This window comes from Halyomorpha halys, unplaced genomic scaffold (assembly GCF_000696795.3).
Source record: "Halyomorpha halys isolate HHAL.00 unplaced genomic scaffold, Hhal_1.1 Scaffold49.1, whole genome shotgun sequence".
Lineage (NCBI taxonomy): Eukaryota > Metazoa > Arthropoda > Insecta > Hemiptera > Pentatomidae > Halyomorpha > Halyomorpha halys.
This window is the reverse complement of record NW_027115511.1, coordinates 360331-374717: the sequence shown is the minus strand read 5'-3', so window position 1 is coordinate 374717 and position 14387 is coordinate 360331. Positions and strand designations below refer to the sequence as shown.

The window sequence follows — 14387 nt, the reverse complement described above, 5'->3', positions numbered from 1 at the left end:
AAATTCATCATTTCTTTCTTCATTGAAATAAACAAAATCAAGAAGATATATGTGAAAAGTAACAATATTTTAGGGGTATTGAAAAATCAGTTTGAAGTCTCAAAAGAGGCTATTTGATCCTGTTTGTTCTAGTTTTAAGAAATAGTATACAAATTTTTTTGATGACAGTTTTCAATTTTAAAACCTATTCTATTCAAATTTGATATCTAATACTCCATGATTATTATTCATCTATTATATTTAGTGATATCACATTAAATATCAGTTATAAAGGTGACATTAATAGTCAATCACAGAATTTTAAATATAAGCATTGCATAGTTGTCTTCAATATATAAATATTTTTCTCATTTATATATTCAATATACAAATAAATATGCACATATAACTAGTAGCTAACTAATTTGAAAATAATCATATCAAACCTCCTTAGTAGCTAACCAATATGAAAATAATTGTATCAAACCTCCAACAAATTTAAGTTTTTCAGTCTCCACCGGCTCAGCCATATGCCATTAATTAACAAACAATAAAAGACCTATTGTGTCAACTCAGATGACTTTTCTTACAGCTTTACAGGCTCTGATTTACAAAGGAGCCAATAGGCCATTTGCATAGAGCACCAGTTTCAGAGAAGGGGGAGAATTAAAGATATATAATATAGAAAAAAACAAAAACAAACTATTATAGTGCACTTAATGAGGCCCAAACAGAATACTTGAGAAATAGGTTTAAAACTTGTTTAACAATATACAGTAGATCACAAATTACATTTGATTAACAGTAGTTAAAATAGCCATGTCAAACTGCAACAATCATTTTTTAAATAAAAATTAAGATATATAGCCTGTATTTGGTTTAAAACTGATTGTGAATTTGGTTGCATATGTAAAATTTTATAATTTTGGGGGAATTAAGAAAGTAGGGTGGAGGGTGGCTTAGGATTATCTTCCCACAGAGCACTATCAGGGCTTCCTGCTGCTTTACCTCTAGGCAATTTATGAATCTTTCCAATGAGCATCTAGAATAGAGCATCTTTTGAGTTATTCCAAAACTAATAATAAGTGAACATATTTATTTCAATGGGATCCAAAATGGTTTTAAAATAAAAAGCCCAATAAGCTGTATTTTTGCTAAAAATTGTCTTATCTCAATTTTTATTAGTTTTCGGGGGATTTTTATTAATTTTCAAATGAATATTGTATAATTTCTTTAAATATTATTTTTCACAGTGATGCAAAACACTTAATATTTTTCCTCTACCTTCACGAATGGCTTATATATGAAACTATAAATAACAGTTAAGCAGTTAATTATATAATGTTACAATTTATTTATATAATTATTATATATATATCGTTACTAACCTGTGCTGTGAAGCATCAGCTCCTGGTTTGAGTTGTACTAGACCAACAATCAACAGGACGGCTCCCAAAAGTAAGGAAACAACTACAATGTGTAAAACTGACACCTGCAATGAAGTTTTTAAAAATATATAAATGGAAATAAAACTTATTTTATGAATGTTTACCTCTCAAATAAATTCCTATATGAACAGATAATTAAATATTACAATATTGACAGATAATTAAATGTAATTATGACTTACTTATATTAAATAGTTCATCTTACGAAAAAAAAGATATTATTAGGCTTTGAAAAAATGTTTAATCTGAATTTTGGTAAACTTTTATTAAACGTATGTTTGCATGACAAAATATATTTAATCCATCTCAATAGTAATCCACTATCTTGGAATAATGTTTAGGCATCTTGTCAGTTCCAGACAAAAAAGATTTGAATTGTTTTGACTGCAGAAAGTTTTTAATCCTGATTCCAACTGATATGTGTTTTGAAATTCTACCCTCTGACAGAATGATCTACGTTACTACCTTACTGGGCACCATCGTGTTGCAAGATAATGTCACACAGGCAGGATGTTTAACCTGTCTAATGAGGCGGTGAACTTGCCAAGTGATATTTTTTTTTAGGTTTTCTGCAGTTAAATTCATATATCATATAATGCCTCAGATGTTTCTTTGTCATGTTGAATATTGAATAACTATCTAAGATAATTTTATTCGACAAACAGGATTTATTATTGAGAACTGATCCATTCAATTTGAAAATAAGCACAAAGAGGGTAAATAATTATTTCATTGTGCATATTTATAAATCAGACAGAACATTTCTTGTAACCTTGATTGAACATTGAACATAAATTAAATTTTTTTTTTTTTAGCCAAGACTCCCATTGGAGTTCTATACTGCATTAATTAAATTTATTAATTTTTTTTTTTATTATAAAATGTTCGATTGTATAGTTTTAATCTTTTTGCCACTTTTATTTCTGTCTATGTAAAAGAGGGACTTATAGATATTATTAAATATTCTTTATCCCATATTATTGTACTTATATCTCAAATGTTACAACTTTGTCTATATGTTTTAAGCTTACTAAGTCAGAAAGCATTATATGTTTCCTAATAATAGATAAATGTGTATTATATATCTATCATACACATGTATATTGTAATATCCTCTTTTATGAGAAAATAGTTATTTTTACATATAAATGATTTTAGTTATGTTTTTATTTTATGTATCAACATTAAATATTGTTGATTTGTTTTGTTAAACAAAAAAGCAAGCTAACCAATTTTCATTGCTTATAATAAATATGTTAATCAAAACAAAGCCAAGATGGCACCATGAGCCCTGCAAAAAGTTCGTTGAATCGTGGCCATGTTGAGCAGATTCAAATATTTTAAAAAATTTATTTAACTTCCTTTCATAATTGTAGTTACAGTAAATTTAAGAAAAAAATAGAAGTTAGGAATAAGTATTAAAAAAAATTATTCATAAAGGAAACCATAAGAAAAAAATCAAAACTGTAGTGCTACAATCGATGTTGAGAACTAACACTTAGAGAAGGGGAAGGAAGAAAACTTGGTTTTTGATCATTCGCTGCTTAGGCTCGGGCGAGGAATGATGTTTCCTGGATGAGGAAGTCATCATCTTTTGTCTAGCACAAGGGTAGACTTCTTGAAAAGGAAGACATTGAGGAGTCACTCAAGAAGAGTAAGGGACTCTTGTTTGTTTTGGATTGCCATGAATGAGATGAGTGAAAACTTTTAGAGGAAAAATGTTTTGTTAACAGTCAGTGTTTGTTTGCTAAAAGATAGTTTATTTAAGTGTTATTTTGTTGAGATAGAAGAAAAAGAAAACCATCTGTCATCATAGAAAATTGTATAAATTGGTTAGTTTTGCTCTACCTAAAATTAAATACAGTTATAAAAGTAGATATTAATTTAATTAAGTATTATTGGTAAAAAAGTGTCTGTTTTGATTGCCTAGAAACCCACCCTGAGATTAAGAGTCTATAATATTATAAACAATTTAAAATTAAAATGAGGAGGGAAGGGAGCTGTCCCTCTCTGCCCCTCACTGAGTACACTGATGTATTAATATATTTTTTGTAAGAATAAATAATTACTCAAATAGAGTTTTCTGATCCACTAAGAGCTAATGTCTCACATGTGAAGATAGAGGATGGCAATTTACTACTTCAAACTCAGCTTCAACAACCGAACCCCTATGAATTCTCCTTAGCAGGTCAGGGAGGAAGTTACAGACCAGTGGATGAAAAACCTCTAGTTAAGTCTTTATTTATTCTATCAAAACCAATTTGAATATAACAATATACAATATTACATGCTTATTCACATAATTTAAAATATTTACAAAGATCATTGAAAATTAATAGATCATAAATGGCTGAAATCTCTATAAATTGTGCTACAACTTTATCAGCTCTATACAGTTCTAGCTACAATTCCTAGAAGCTCTAATCCACTTGAGCCTAGTGGGCTTTACCTTAACAAATTCCAGGACTCTTATTCCAAACTATACAGTTTCTTTCTGAAGTCAAGTTTTGAATTTTCACGCATTTATTATCTCTCGATAGTTTCAAGAAACAAAGTGCTGTGATAACTAATTAGTCATAGCAATTTTTTGTTCTTAAAACTACCAACAGGTAATGAATAAATGGATCAAGGTTTTGTAATTAAGGACACTATACATTTACAGAATAATTATTGTGTTCTTAATTAAAATAAAATATACTGTAGTTTTTAAAGAACCTATTAAATTAATACTGATTCAATCATAAACTGAGAGTAGCCATATTTAATGGAATAAAAATATTAAAAGATCACTTTTAAAATAATCTAATAAAATAATAATTTAATGATATGTTTTATAGAATTACTTTGTTTAAAATATAAAACATGAGGATATAAATAAAAATAGCACTAGGAGTCATTTTAAATTCAAAATTCTGATGAGACTTTCACAGAAATATAAACAGAAATTATTCCAAAGTTTGGGGTAAAAATTCATTTATTTTAGTATGTCCCTGAATAATAAAGCTATTTTTCAATTAATTTATTATTTACGATCAGCCCAATGCCAAAAAAGGGGAAGGGTTTCTGAAGATTTTTGAGAGAATACCATTTAAATTAAGGTAGTTGCAGATTTAAGACAGCAATAAATTTATAATTTTGATATATTGTAGATTAAATGATCATTTGTAGTTTATTTTTGGCATTGGAAAGTGTACAAAATCAGAAAACAATAATACCATGTAATTCAAGATAGTGGTCCATCCATAGTCTATAGTCCGTGATAGTAGTCCATAATCTATAGCCAAGGATAGTAGTCCATAGTCTATAGCCCAGGATAGTAGTCCATAGTCTATAGTACGGGGTAGTAGTCCATAGTCTATAGCCCAGGATAGTAGTCCATAGTCTATAGCCCAGGATAGTAGTCCATAGTCTATAGTACGGGGTAGTAGTCCATAGTCTATAGCCCAGGATAGTAGTCCATAGTCTATAGCCCAAGATAGTAGTCCATAGTCTATAGCCCAAGATAGTAGTCTATAGTCTATAGCCCAAGATAGTAGTCTATAATCTATAGTATGAGGTAGTAGTTCATAGTCTCTAGCCCAAGATATACAATTGACACTTGCAAATATACAACTTTGGCTTTGTACTGACAATATATAAGTCAGCTTTCAAATGATTTTTATGTTTTTTCTAAAGCAAAGAAATAGTTTATAATAGTATTGTTACCTTTCCGCAGACATATATTTCAGGGGGGAACTGATGGCTGGCAGGGGGGCTCTGCAGAGGGCTGGGGGTCGCTGAGCGACTGTGTGGGCTCTGGAGATAGAGGAGGCTTGGGCGCTTGGTCCTCTTTTCTTGCCTCCTCCTCTCATGCCTCACTGCTACCGCCGGCATCGCCCCAATCATGGCTGCCTCGTCTGTAAATATATACAACACTTTTTACTCGCTTTATTCTTCTCAATCTACTTTTTTCTCACTCAAACAACACAGATACACTCACACACACACAAACACACACACACACACAAAGCCTGGCAAACATCCCGTATGGAGTAGCTAGTTTCCCATCGGGCGCCTCCCTAGGTGGCGGATAGGGGGATTCTCACCATGGTATGGCGGGAACCGGGGAAATAAAATACCCGGGGTGGACCAAAACTAGATTCAAATCCAGGCGCGACGGTTCCTAGAATAGGCGTCGTACTGGTCAGCGTCTGTTCCTCAGGTTAGAGGCGGCTGTTTCAAAACCTGGCAGGAGGTATAAAATGCGAAAATACTATGAGAAGTATGGAAGATGGAGGTAACTGTGCTACGGTGCAGGGGCACGGAACCCCAGTACCGGCGCCGATTGGGAATGCGAAAGCGGGTTCCCGGCGTCGTCATCATACGACCGCAGTGCTGCAATGGTGGGAGACTTGGCCATTGTAGCATCTAATGCTACAAGACTTACCATAGCAGAGGTGATGCAAAATCTTGGGAGCAAGATTAAACAGCTTCTCTCCTTCATCCGCACCAAGAACAATTTGCATGGCAAGATAAGGAGTTTTGCATGCAAAATCCAATTGTATTTTTAAAAGTTGGAAACAGCTGCACTCCCTATCGAAACTGCAGACGGCCACACCCAAACGAAGGAGGTAAGTCCACCTAGGAAGAATGCAGTTAAATCAGAAGGAACAGTAACCACACCTTCTTTAACAGGAGATAAAAGGAAGAACACTGCAAACAAGAAGAAAATTGCACAACCCAATGCACCAGTTGTGAATCATAATGCAGATCACGCTCAGAGATCTTATAGAGTTCAGCGTGGAGAACAGCAGGAGGAACTATGGCAAGAAGTGCGAAAGAGATCTAGGAAGAAACCTCGCCCTAAGCCACCGAGACCTGCCGCAGTCATAGTAAAAATACCAGAGAGCCAGTCCTACTCAGATGTCCTACGAAAGGTGAGAGAAGATCCGGCAATGCTGGAAATGACTTCATCAATTACAAAGGTCCAAAAAATTAATAAAGGCGACCTTTTACTCCAATTGGACAGGAAGAAAGAGCAATCTCTTGCTTCACTAAAGAGTTCAATGGAGGGTGTGCTTGGCGAAGGGGCAGAAGTGCGGACTTGGACGGAGGAGTCTCTTTTCGAGCTGCGAGATTTGGATGATCTCACCACCAAAGAGGAGATTGCGGAGGTCTTAAAACCTCTCCTGGATGAAGAATCAATGCCCATCACAGCGGTAAAGTCCATCCGGAAAGCCTATGGTGGTACGCAAACGGCGGTTATTTCACTTCCAGTTCTGCAGGCAAGGAAGATCATAGCTCATGGAAAGGTCCGAGTAGGTGGAAAGGTCCGAGTAGGACTGGTTGTAAGGCGGCTGTTTCAGAACCTGGCAGGAGGTATAAAAGAGTAAGGGAAGACTGGAGGACCCGTCAACCTATCGTCCAATTTGCTTATTGGATACCATGGGTAAGGCATTCGAGAAGATCCTTTCCCTCAGGCTACAAGAGTTCACGGAGGGATTTAATGGCCTCTCGCGTGCTCAATACGGATTTCGTAAAGAGCGATCCACGATAGATGCTGTTGGATTAGTAGTCGAGATGGCCCGCACAGCAATTGCAGGAGCAAGGTGGAGGAGAGGTGCTAAGTGTTATGCAGCAATCATCACGCTAGATGTTAAGAATGCCTTTAACACTGCAAGATGGACCTGTATAATAGATGCCCTATGGACTATGGCGGTGCCAGCCTTTCTTATGAGAATACTCATATCCGTGTCTTTTGGAAGATTTCCACCGACCCTCGCAAAAAACAAAACAAAAAAAAACACACACACACACAGCACACATTTATTAGAGCATTCTTTTAACTTGTTTAGATTTATTGGCTTCATTAGGAATCTATGGTTACAATGGCTGTGATCAATACAATACTTCCACTGGCAATCTTGTACTATGCTGAACTTTATCCTCTTATTCTTTCTACAACTTGTTCATTTAGTTTTTTTGATATTTAAGATTGATTTCTTTCAATGTAAGGATCAGAAAAGTGGAAAATGACCAGAGCTGAGAAAATGTGATTTGAAGATCTACGTAAGCAGAAGAATTTATTTTCTTTTAACTTTACAGTAGCAATTTTTATTATATGTTTCTAAAAATAGTATACACAGCTGGGTTTTTTTTTTAATTTCATTTACTTTTGTAACTTTTTTCCCTACAATTTATGATTAACACTAATGATTTTAATTTAAAATCAAAGAATATGTAAAGATAATTACAAAAATTCAAATGAAAAAAGTGAATCTTTAACTTCTTTCGATTACAATAATACCTTAGAAGATCATTCCTTAAATTTATATTTATATGATCAATGGAGACGATCTTCAGGCTGTTGCCTCATTCAGGTTGAAGGCGGTGTTTACCTCAGCCTGGAGCTTCATAAAATGATTTTCTGTTCTGAGTTGAGCTTGAAAACCGATTTGTTCATAGGGGATTATGGAATGTTCATCACAGAATACTTGAAGGTGATTCAGAATGATCTTGTAAAGTTTAGCAAGGTGAGGCAATAGGGTAATAGGTCTGTAGTGGTCTGCCTTGGTCCCAGAACTATTCTGTTTGAGTAGTGGAAATAGAATAATATGTTTCTGTTCAGGGAAGAAATGTCTTAGCCTCAATCACAAATTATACAGGTTCGTGAGATGAATGATACCTTTTTGTGAAGAACTGTTTGCACCCCATTATGACCTATGGCACGATATCTTTTCTTTATTTTTACCCCTCATTACTTCTTTTGCTATGCTATCACTACGCTCATTTCATATCCTTCTACTGTAATTAAATTACATTGTCAGGAGTTTCTGTATTTCTTTTATCAGCTTAGCTGGATTTTGTCTATTAATAAATAATTGTTACTAATAATAGTAATAAATAATTATTACTAACTGGGTGATTGAGTTTACCCTCTGTTTCAATTGTTGACAAATTAAAACTAAAACTCAAATAAAACATGAAATTAGTCTATTGTAAGGCTTATGATATTTTGCTGACATTGGGGACTCAAAATTGGGTTTTTATTTTGTTAAAGATCTCATTTCCCAATAGTTGTAAGCTAGCGATGAATTTTTGTGCTATGTGGAAATCATTTCTTTTATTTTTACCATTGGTTGTCAGCATAAATTTTCACTGTCTTCTTCTTCTTCTGTTGAGAAGTCTCTTTTTTTGAATTTTCCTGAGCATTGCATCTTAAAATGACTGAAAATGTTGATTGCGACAAATGTTTAAACATAGGTGCTCGATAAAGCAGTGCCGGGCTAATTCTGCATTTGTAAATAATAATAAGTTTTTTAAAATAATAAGTTTTCAGAAGAGATAGGATCCTAGAACCAAATAAGTTTTGGAGCTTCATTGCTTTAGCTTGCACCAATTTGTGTTTTTTTTTTTATCAAAATGAGCTGAAAATGTCATGTGACAATCTAAAGTTATGCCCAGATATGTGAGGTTTTTTTAAGTTCTGTTTTTCAACATGAACTTCAATGTTCATCTTTTTTACCTCAATAATAACATTTCTGCATGCCACTTTGGTTCGATTAAGTGTCCTGCATGGATTGAGGCTGTTACTTATCATAGCTAGATCATCTACAAAAGTAGTTATGGTAGCTTTTCAGTATCTTGCTCCAACAATGCTTGAAATGTACAAAGAAAACAGTATTGGTGACAACTTGTGGAACTCCGCAAGTAAGAAATACTTGGTTTGAACACTTTTCACCAACCTTTACAACTATAAAACGTTTACTGAGAAATGATTTCAGAACTGAACAGCTGCTCAGGACATTCAAAATCGATCAGTCACTGGCAGACTACAGTGTGGGATGGCATCGAAGAAAGGCCTTAGAGTAATCTATTGATATAATTTCCTTTAAGGTGTTCTGATTGAAATTGCTATTTATCTCATTTTGCAGCCTAATTAAAAGATGGCTCCTATCCCATGTGTCCTTTTTATAGTCTATACTCCTTATAGTCTATACCCCTTATATTAACTTAACAACATTCACTAACAGAAGGTAGAGTAGTTTTTGAAAAAAAAATTATTTATATTGAGGTACATTTTATAATTAGTTGCCAGAACTAACAATTAGCATAACATTATAAATAAAGAAACTAATTTTTACATGAATCAAAAACAAAATCACATCAAACAAACGTGAAAAGTTCAAGAATATATTTTGAAAGAGATTTTATTGAAGAAAAAATATGAAATTATTTTATATTCAATAAGCCCCTCATATCCCAGCCTGATAAAATATTACCAGATGGAGGCTGCATAGCTGGAGAGTGCTGCAGCTTTAACAGGAAAAAGCACCTTGCAGAATTGTTTGCTTACAACATATCTAAGTAAAAATAATTGAAGAGTGGAAGTACGTGTTATGTGATATTAGGAGAAATAGGGATATTTACTTAGAAGAATATTTTAAATAATCTGAATAGCAACTTGTTTAATCTTTTAAAATCTGGAATTGTAGCCAAAAAAGCTAAAAATTGAGTTTTCTCCTCTACAATGGTAATAAATAATGATTAAATTATACTTTTTCCAGGTCACAATATTTTTAACATAATTAGCTCTTCAATTATGTAGCTATTAGACACCAATGAGGGATGGTTAGGGATGGGGGGGGGGATCAAAGGTTTAATTCTGTCATTCCTAGTGAATTAAGTATATTCCACCTCATTAATATTTTTTGAGCATATGAAACTTAAACTAAGCTACTTCTTCATAGCTATTCCCGTTTAAGCAGCCAGGTCAGAGTTTACAAAATATCTGGTTGAATTCAATGAAATGTCAGTTTTTCAGGAGAATACTAAAAAAATGTTTATAACAAACCAAAATATCTTTTTTGGGTTTTATACTTTCAATTAGATAAGTTTTTAAATTTAAGTTTTCTTAAAAGCTTGAGTTCAAAAAGGCAAATAATTTCCTAGATTGTATGTTTTATTGTACCTTCATTTCTTAACACAGGTTCTTTTGTAATGATGATATGATCACTGAAACCTAGAAAATATCACATGATCACTGAAAAACTTGAGGGCTCATACTTTCAGTTTTTAAGCCTTAAAATAATAAAGTACAAATAAAATTTAATATTAGTTGATAGTAAATTCCCTATGTTTTTTTTTATCCCATAAAGTAAGGCTCTGACTCAGATAACAGATAAAGCATGGTCACAATATTTTTATTAGAAAAAAATCTATTTACCATATCTTTTTAGAGATGGTCCTTCTAAATTATGAAATTGAAACTAAAAGTCAAACATTTTGAAGAATAGTTTAAGATAAGTAATAAGAAAGTACTTTTCCCTAATCTATTATTAGTAGTTGAAAAAGGAACAGTTTGAATATCATTTCATTCGGATTGCATTAATGGTGGCACTGCAATATCTTCAATGCAGGATTAAATTAATCATTGCTATGAAACTGATTTTGAGGACACTACCTTGTTTTTAATACTACAACTTTGTAAAATATTTATAAGGATATAATTTGTTGTTATTTTACTATTCTAATTCCTAAAAACAGTTTTTTTTATGTAATCAGAAGGTTAAAAAATAAATATAAAAATTCAGATTTTTCTCTATTGTTGATTACACTATACACTGTAAAGATCTGATGCCAAGTTACTGTTGAAATCTTCCAAATTCAGACAGGGGGTTCATGCTTGTTTAAAATTTCTTGTGTTGCTGAACAATGAGTTATTTGTGTTCTGTTACAAAAATTAAGACTTTTAGAAGAGTTATTATTATGGATTTAAATAATAATTTGATAAAATAAAATACAAGAAGCTTCACAAGTTATATTTATTTAACACCATAACATTGCAACAATTTCCTGGGCATCTAGGGGTGTTCTAGTAGCTGTCTGGGTATACCAATTTGTTTGTGGTATTAGTCAAGTTCTTAATATAACAGAGATGTCTAAAATCATGTTGTATTTTTTTTTTATTATATTAATAGTAATAAAGGCTTAATGAAAAAAAAAATACATTTAAGAAGATGAATGAACATTATAAGGAAAAATCTGATTTTATTTATAATGTTTACACTTTTTTTTTTTTGTAAACAAAAAATCTAATGTGAACTTCATACAAAATAAAAATAAAGTTGCATCTAATAATTATTTGTCTTAATAATATATCTAAAATAAATCATAGTTGAAAATAAAAATAATAAGTATTACTAAAGAATTTTGTAAATTGATATTACAGAGTTTTATTAATCTATATGTAGTGTATATATTTAGTTTCATTTATTGAACTTTAGAAGAAAGTTATGCCAACAAACTGTCGTCCATTTTATATTTCCTTTAATCAGGCTCTTCTTTGATTTAGTTGGCAGACAGTTTTTTAAATACACTATTTAATAAGGAGTATTAAAATATATTACCAGAGTATTGACATTTATTTTAAGGGAGTAATCAAACAGTTTTTAAATGAGCCTTTTAGCATTTTAACCCTTACAACACTTTTGAGATAATGAATTTATTTGCCAATGTAAAAAAAGATTCCACCCAACATTTTTCTGGTGGTTATTTTTAATATAGGTACCTGTAATGATGATGGGTGACCAGGAGCACTGTCGGTGGCAGTTATTAGAAGCACTGTACAATAGTCTTTCTCACTAGTTCTAGCTTTAATCAATATAAATTTAATATATGTATAGGCGTATAGACCAATAAGTCTCTCTTCAGTAATATTAAAGACAATGGAAAAGGTAATGGATGCATACATAAGGGGTTTAATAGTTCGGAACTCCCCACTACATCCATATCAGTTTGCCTGTCAAGCGGGAAAATCAACAATTTCAGCGCTGCATTGTCTTGTTAAAAAGATAGAGATCTCTAGATAATAAAGAAATAGCACTGTGTGCATTCATGGATAAAGAGGGTGCATTTGATAATACCTCACATCAAACAATAGGTAAGGCTACCAAGAGGAAAGGAGCTAGTGAAGCAACTGTCTATTGGATAAATGAAATGCTAATAAACATGAGCATTATAGCAAAGGTAGGTGAAACAGAGTTGAAGATAAAAACAGCTAAAGGATGTCCGCAGGGGGGAGTTCTTTCTCCCCTCTTGTGGACTATGGTGCTAGATTGCCTCCTATATAAACTAACAAATGAAGGATTTGAAACTATAGGTTATGCAGATGATCTGGCTATAATAATAAGAGGCAAGCATGAAGAAACTTTGATAGAGCGCATGCAAATAGCCTTGAAGGTCACTTGGAATTGGTGCCAAGAACAAGGATTGAGCATAAATCCAAGCAAAACCACCATTGTACCCTTTACGAGGAAGAGGATTCTTACTATAGAATATTGAAAACTGGAAGGAGTACAGATCAATACCACAAAAGAGGTGAAATACGTAGGAGTAATCCTAGATCAGAAACTCAAGTGGAATTCCCATATAAACAGAGTCATAGGAAAAGCTAGAGCTTCCCTATGGACGTGTAAAAGTTTATTTTGAAAAAATGGGGAATTAAACTCAAAATGACAGAATGGCTATACCCAAGGGTTATAAGACCCATGATAACCTACACATCGGCAATTTGGTGGCCGAAAACAGGAAAAAACCTCACTAATAAAATTGGAAAAGGTATAAAGAATGGTGTGTCTAGGTGTGACAGGAGCAATCAGAACATGCCCCACATCAGCTATGGAGGCAAATCTGAACTTAACTCCTCTACACACCTGGATACAAAAAGATGCCGTAATGAGTGCCTTAAGTATAGAATGTGACTGGAATTATAAACCAGGAAACTATCAAGGACACTTAAAGACTCTAAATAAGATTAAGGGTAAAGAATAGATGAGCTTTCTAAGTGACCATTTACCCAAAAGACTTGATTTTGAAAAAAACTTCAAAGTATGTATTCCAGACAAAGAGATGTGGAGGAAAGGAGGCCCTAAATTTGAGAAGGGTGTATTGGTCTGGTATACCGATGGATCAGTTAAGGAAGGAAAAGCTGGGGCTGGAGTTGTAGGACCAAATTGCAAAAGAATCCTAGCACTGAGAATATACCCAACTGTCTTCCAAACTGAAATACACGGAATAGAAATAGTGGCATCAGAAAACATTAAAAACAATCCAAAAGGAAAAAAGATTTATATAATATCAGACAGCCAGGCTGCTTTAAAGGCAATAATGTCCTATACTATAAAATCAGGGCTAGTCTGGAATTGCCTAGAGAGACTAAAGGAATTAGCCAGAGGCAATAAACTGACCCTGATGTGGACCCCAGGACATGAGGGGATTGAAGGTAATGAGATGGCAGATACCCTAGCTAGGAAGGGATCAGAAATGATGCTAATTGGCCCTGAGCCATATTGCAACATATCTGGAAGTGTAATCAGGAAAGTGGTTAACTTCTGGGAAAAAAAGAGAAGGAAACATACTGGACACTGAAACCAGGTATGAAGAAATCCAAGCTCTTCATTAAAATGTCAGAGGAAAAGGCAAAATTTTACTAGAAATGAACTGAGGACGATAACAGAACTCCTCACGGGCCACTGCCCCTTAAAATATCATCTTAAAAAGATAAGGCTGGTGGAGGATTCCACCTGTCGTCTATATATGGAAGACGAAGAAAAGGCACAGCACATTCTGAGTGAATGCGAAGCCCTTGCCTTCCGAAGATCACAGTATTTGGGATAGGACAGAATGGAACCTGAAGACATTTTTAGAACAAACCCAAAAGAATTATTGAGCTTCATAAGAAGCATAGGATTCATATGGGATATCTAGTGGAAAGAGGGGTAACTCACAAAAGATCCAATTGGGTCAAAGTGAGGAAGGGATTCCCGACCCTCAGTGTAATAATAATAATAATGCTCACTGTGAAAAGGCTAGAGAATCAATTTAGCATATATATTACATCCGGCTTCCAAGTGCTTGCAAGTAATAAATATTTGCTGAAACAATATGGAAAAAATTGTGCATCATGAATCTGCCAAAAAA

At 33.4% G+C, this 14387-nt stretch overlaps 1 protein-coding gene across 1 annotated transcript in view; it reads right to left on the bottom strand.

Annotated features, from left to right (window-relative positions):
• LOC106690125 (uncharacterized) overlaps positions 1-14387 on the bottom strand; it is a gene marked incomplete at its 5' end in the record, with an annotated part of 60947 nt that overhangs the window by 7873 nt on the left and 38687 nt on the right. The window contains 2 exon segments of the mRNA XM_067052551.1: positions 1368-1471; positions 5133-5323. Coding sequence (XP_066908652.1) covers positions 1368-1471; positions 5133-5323 — 295 coding nt within the window.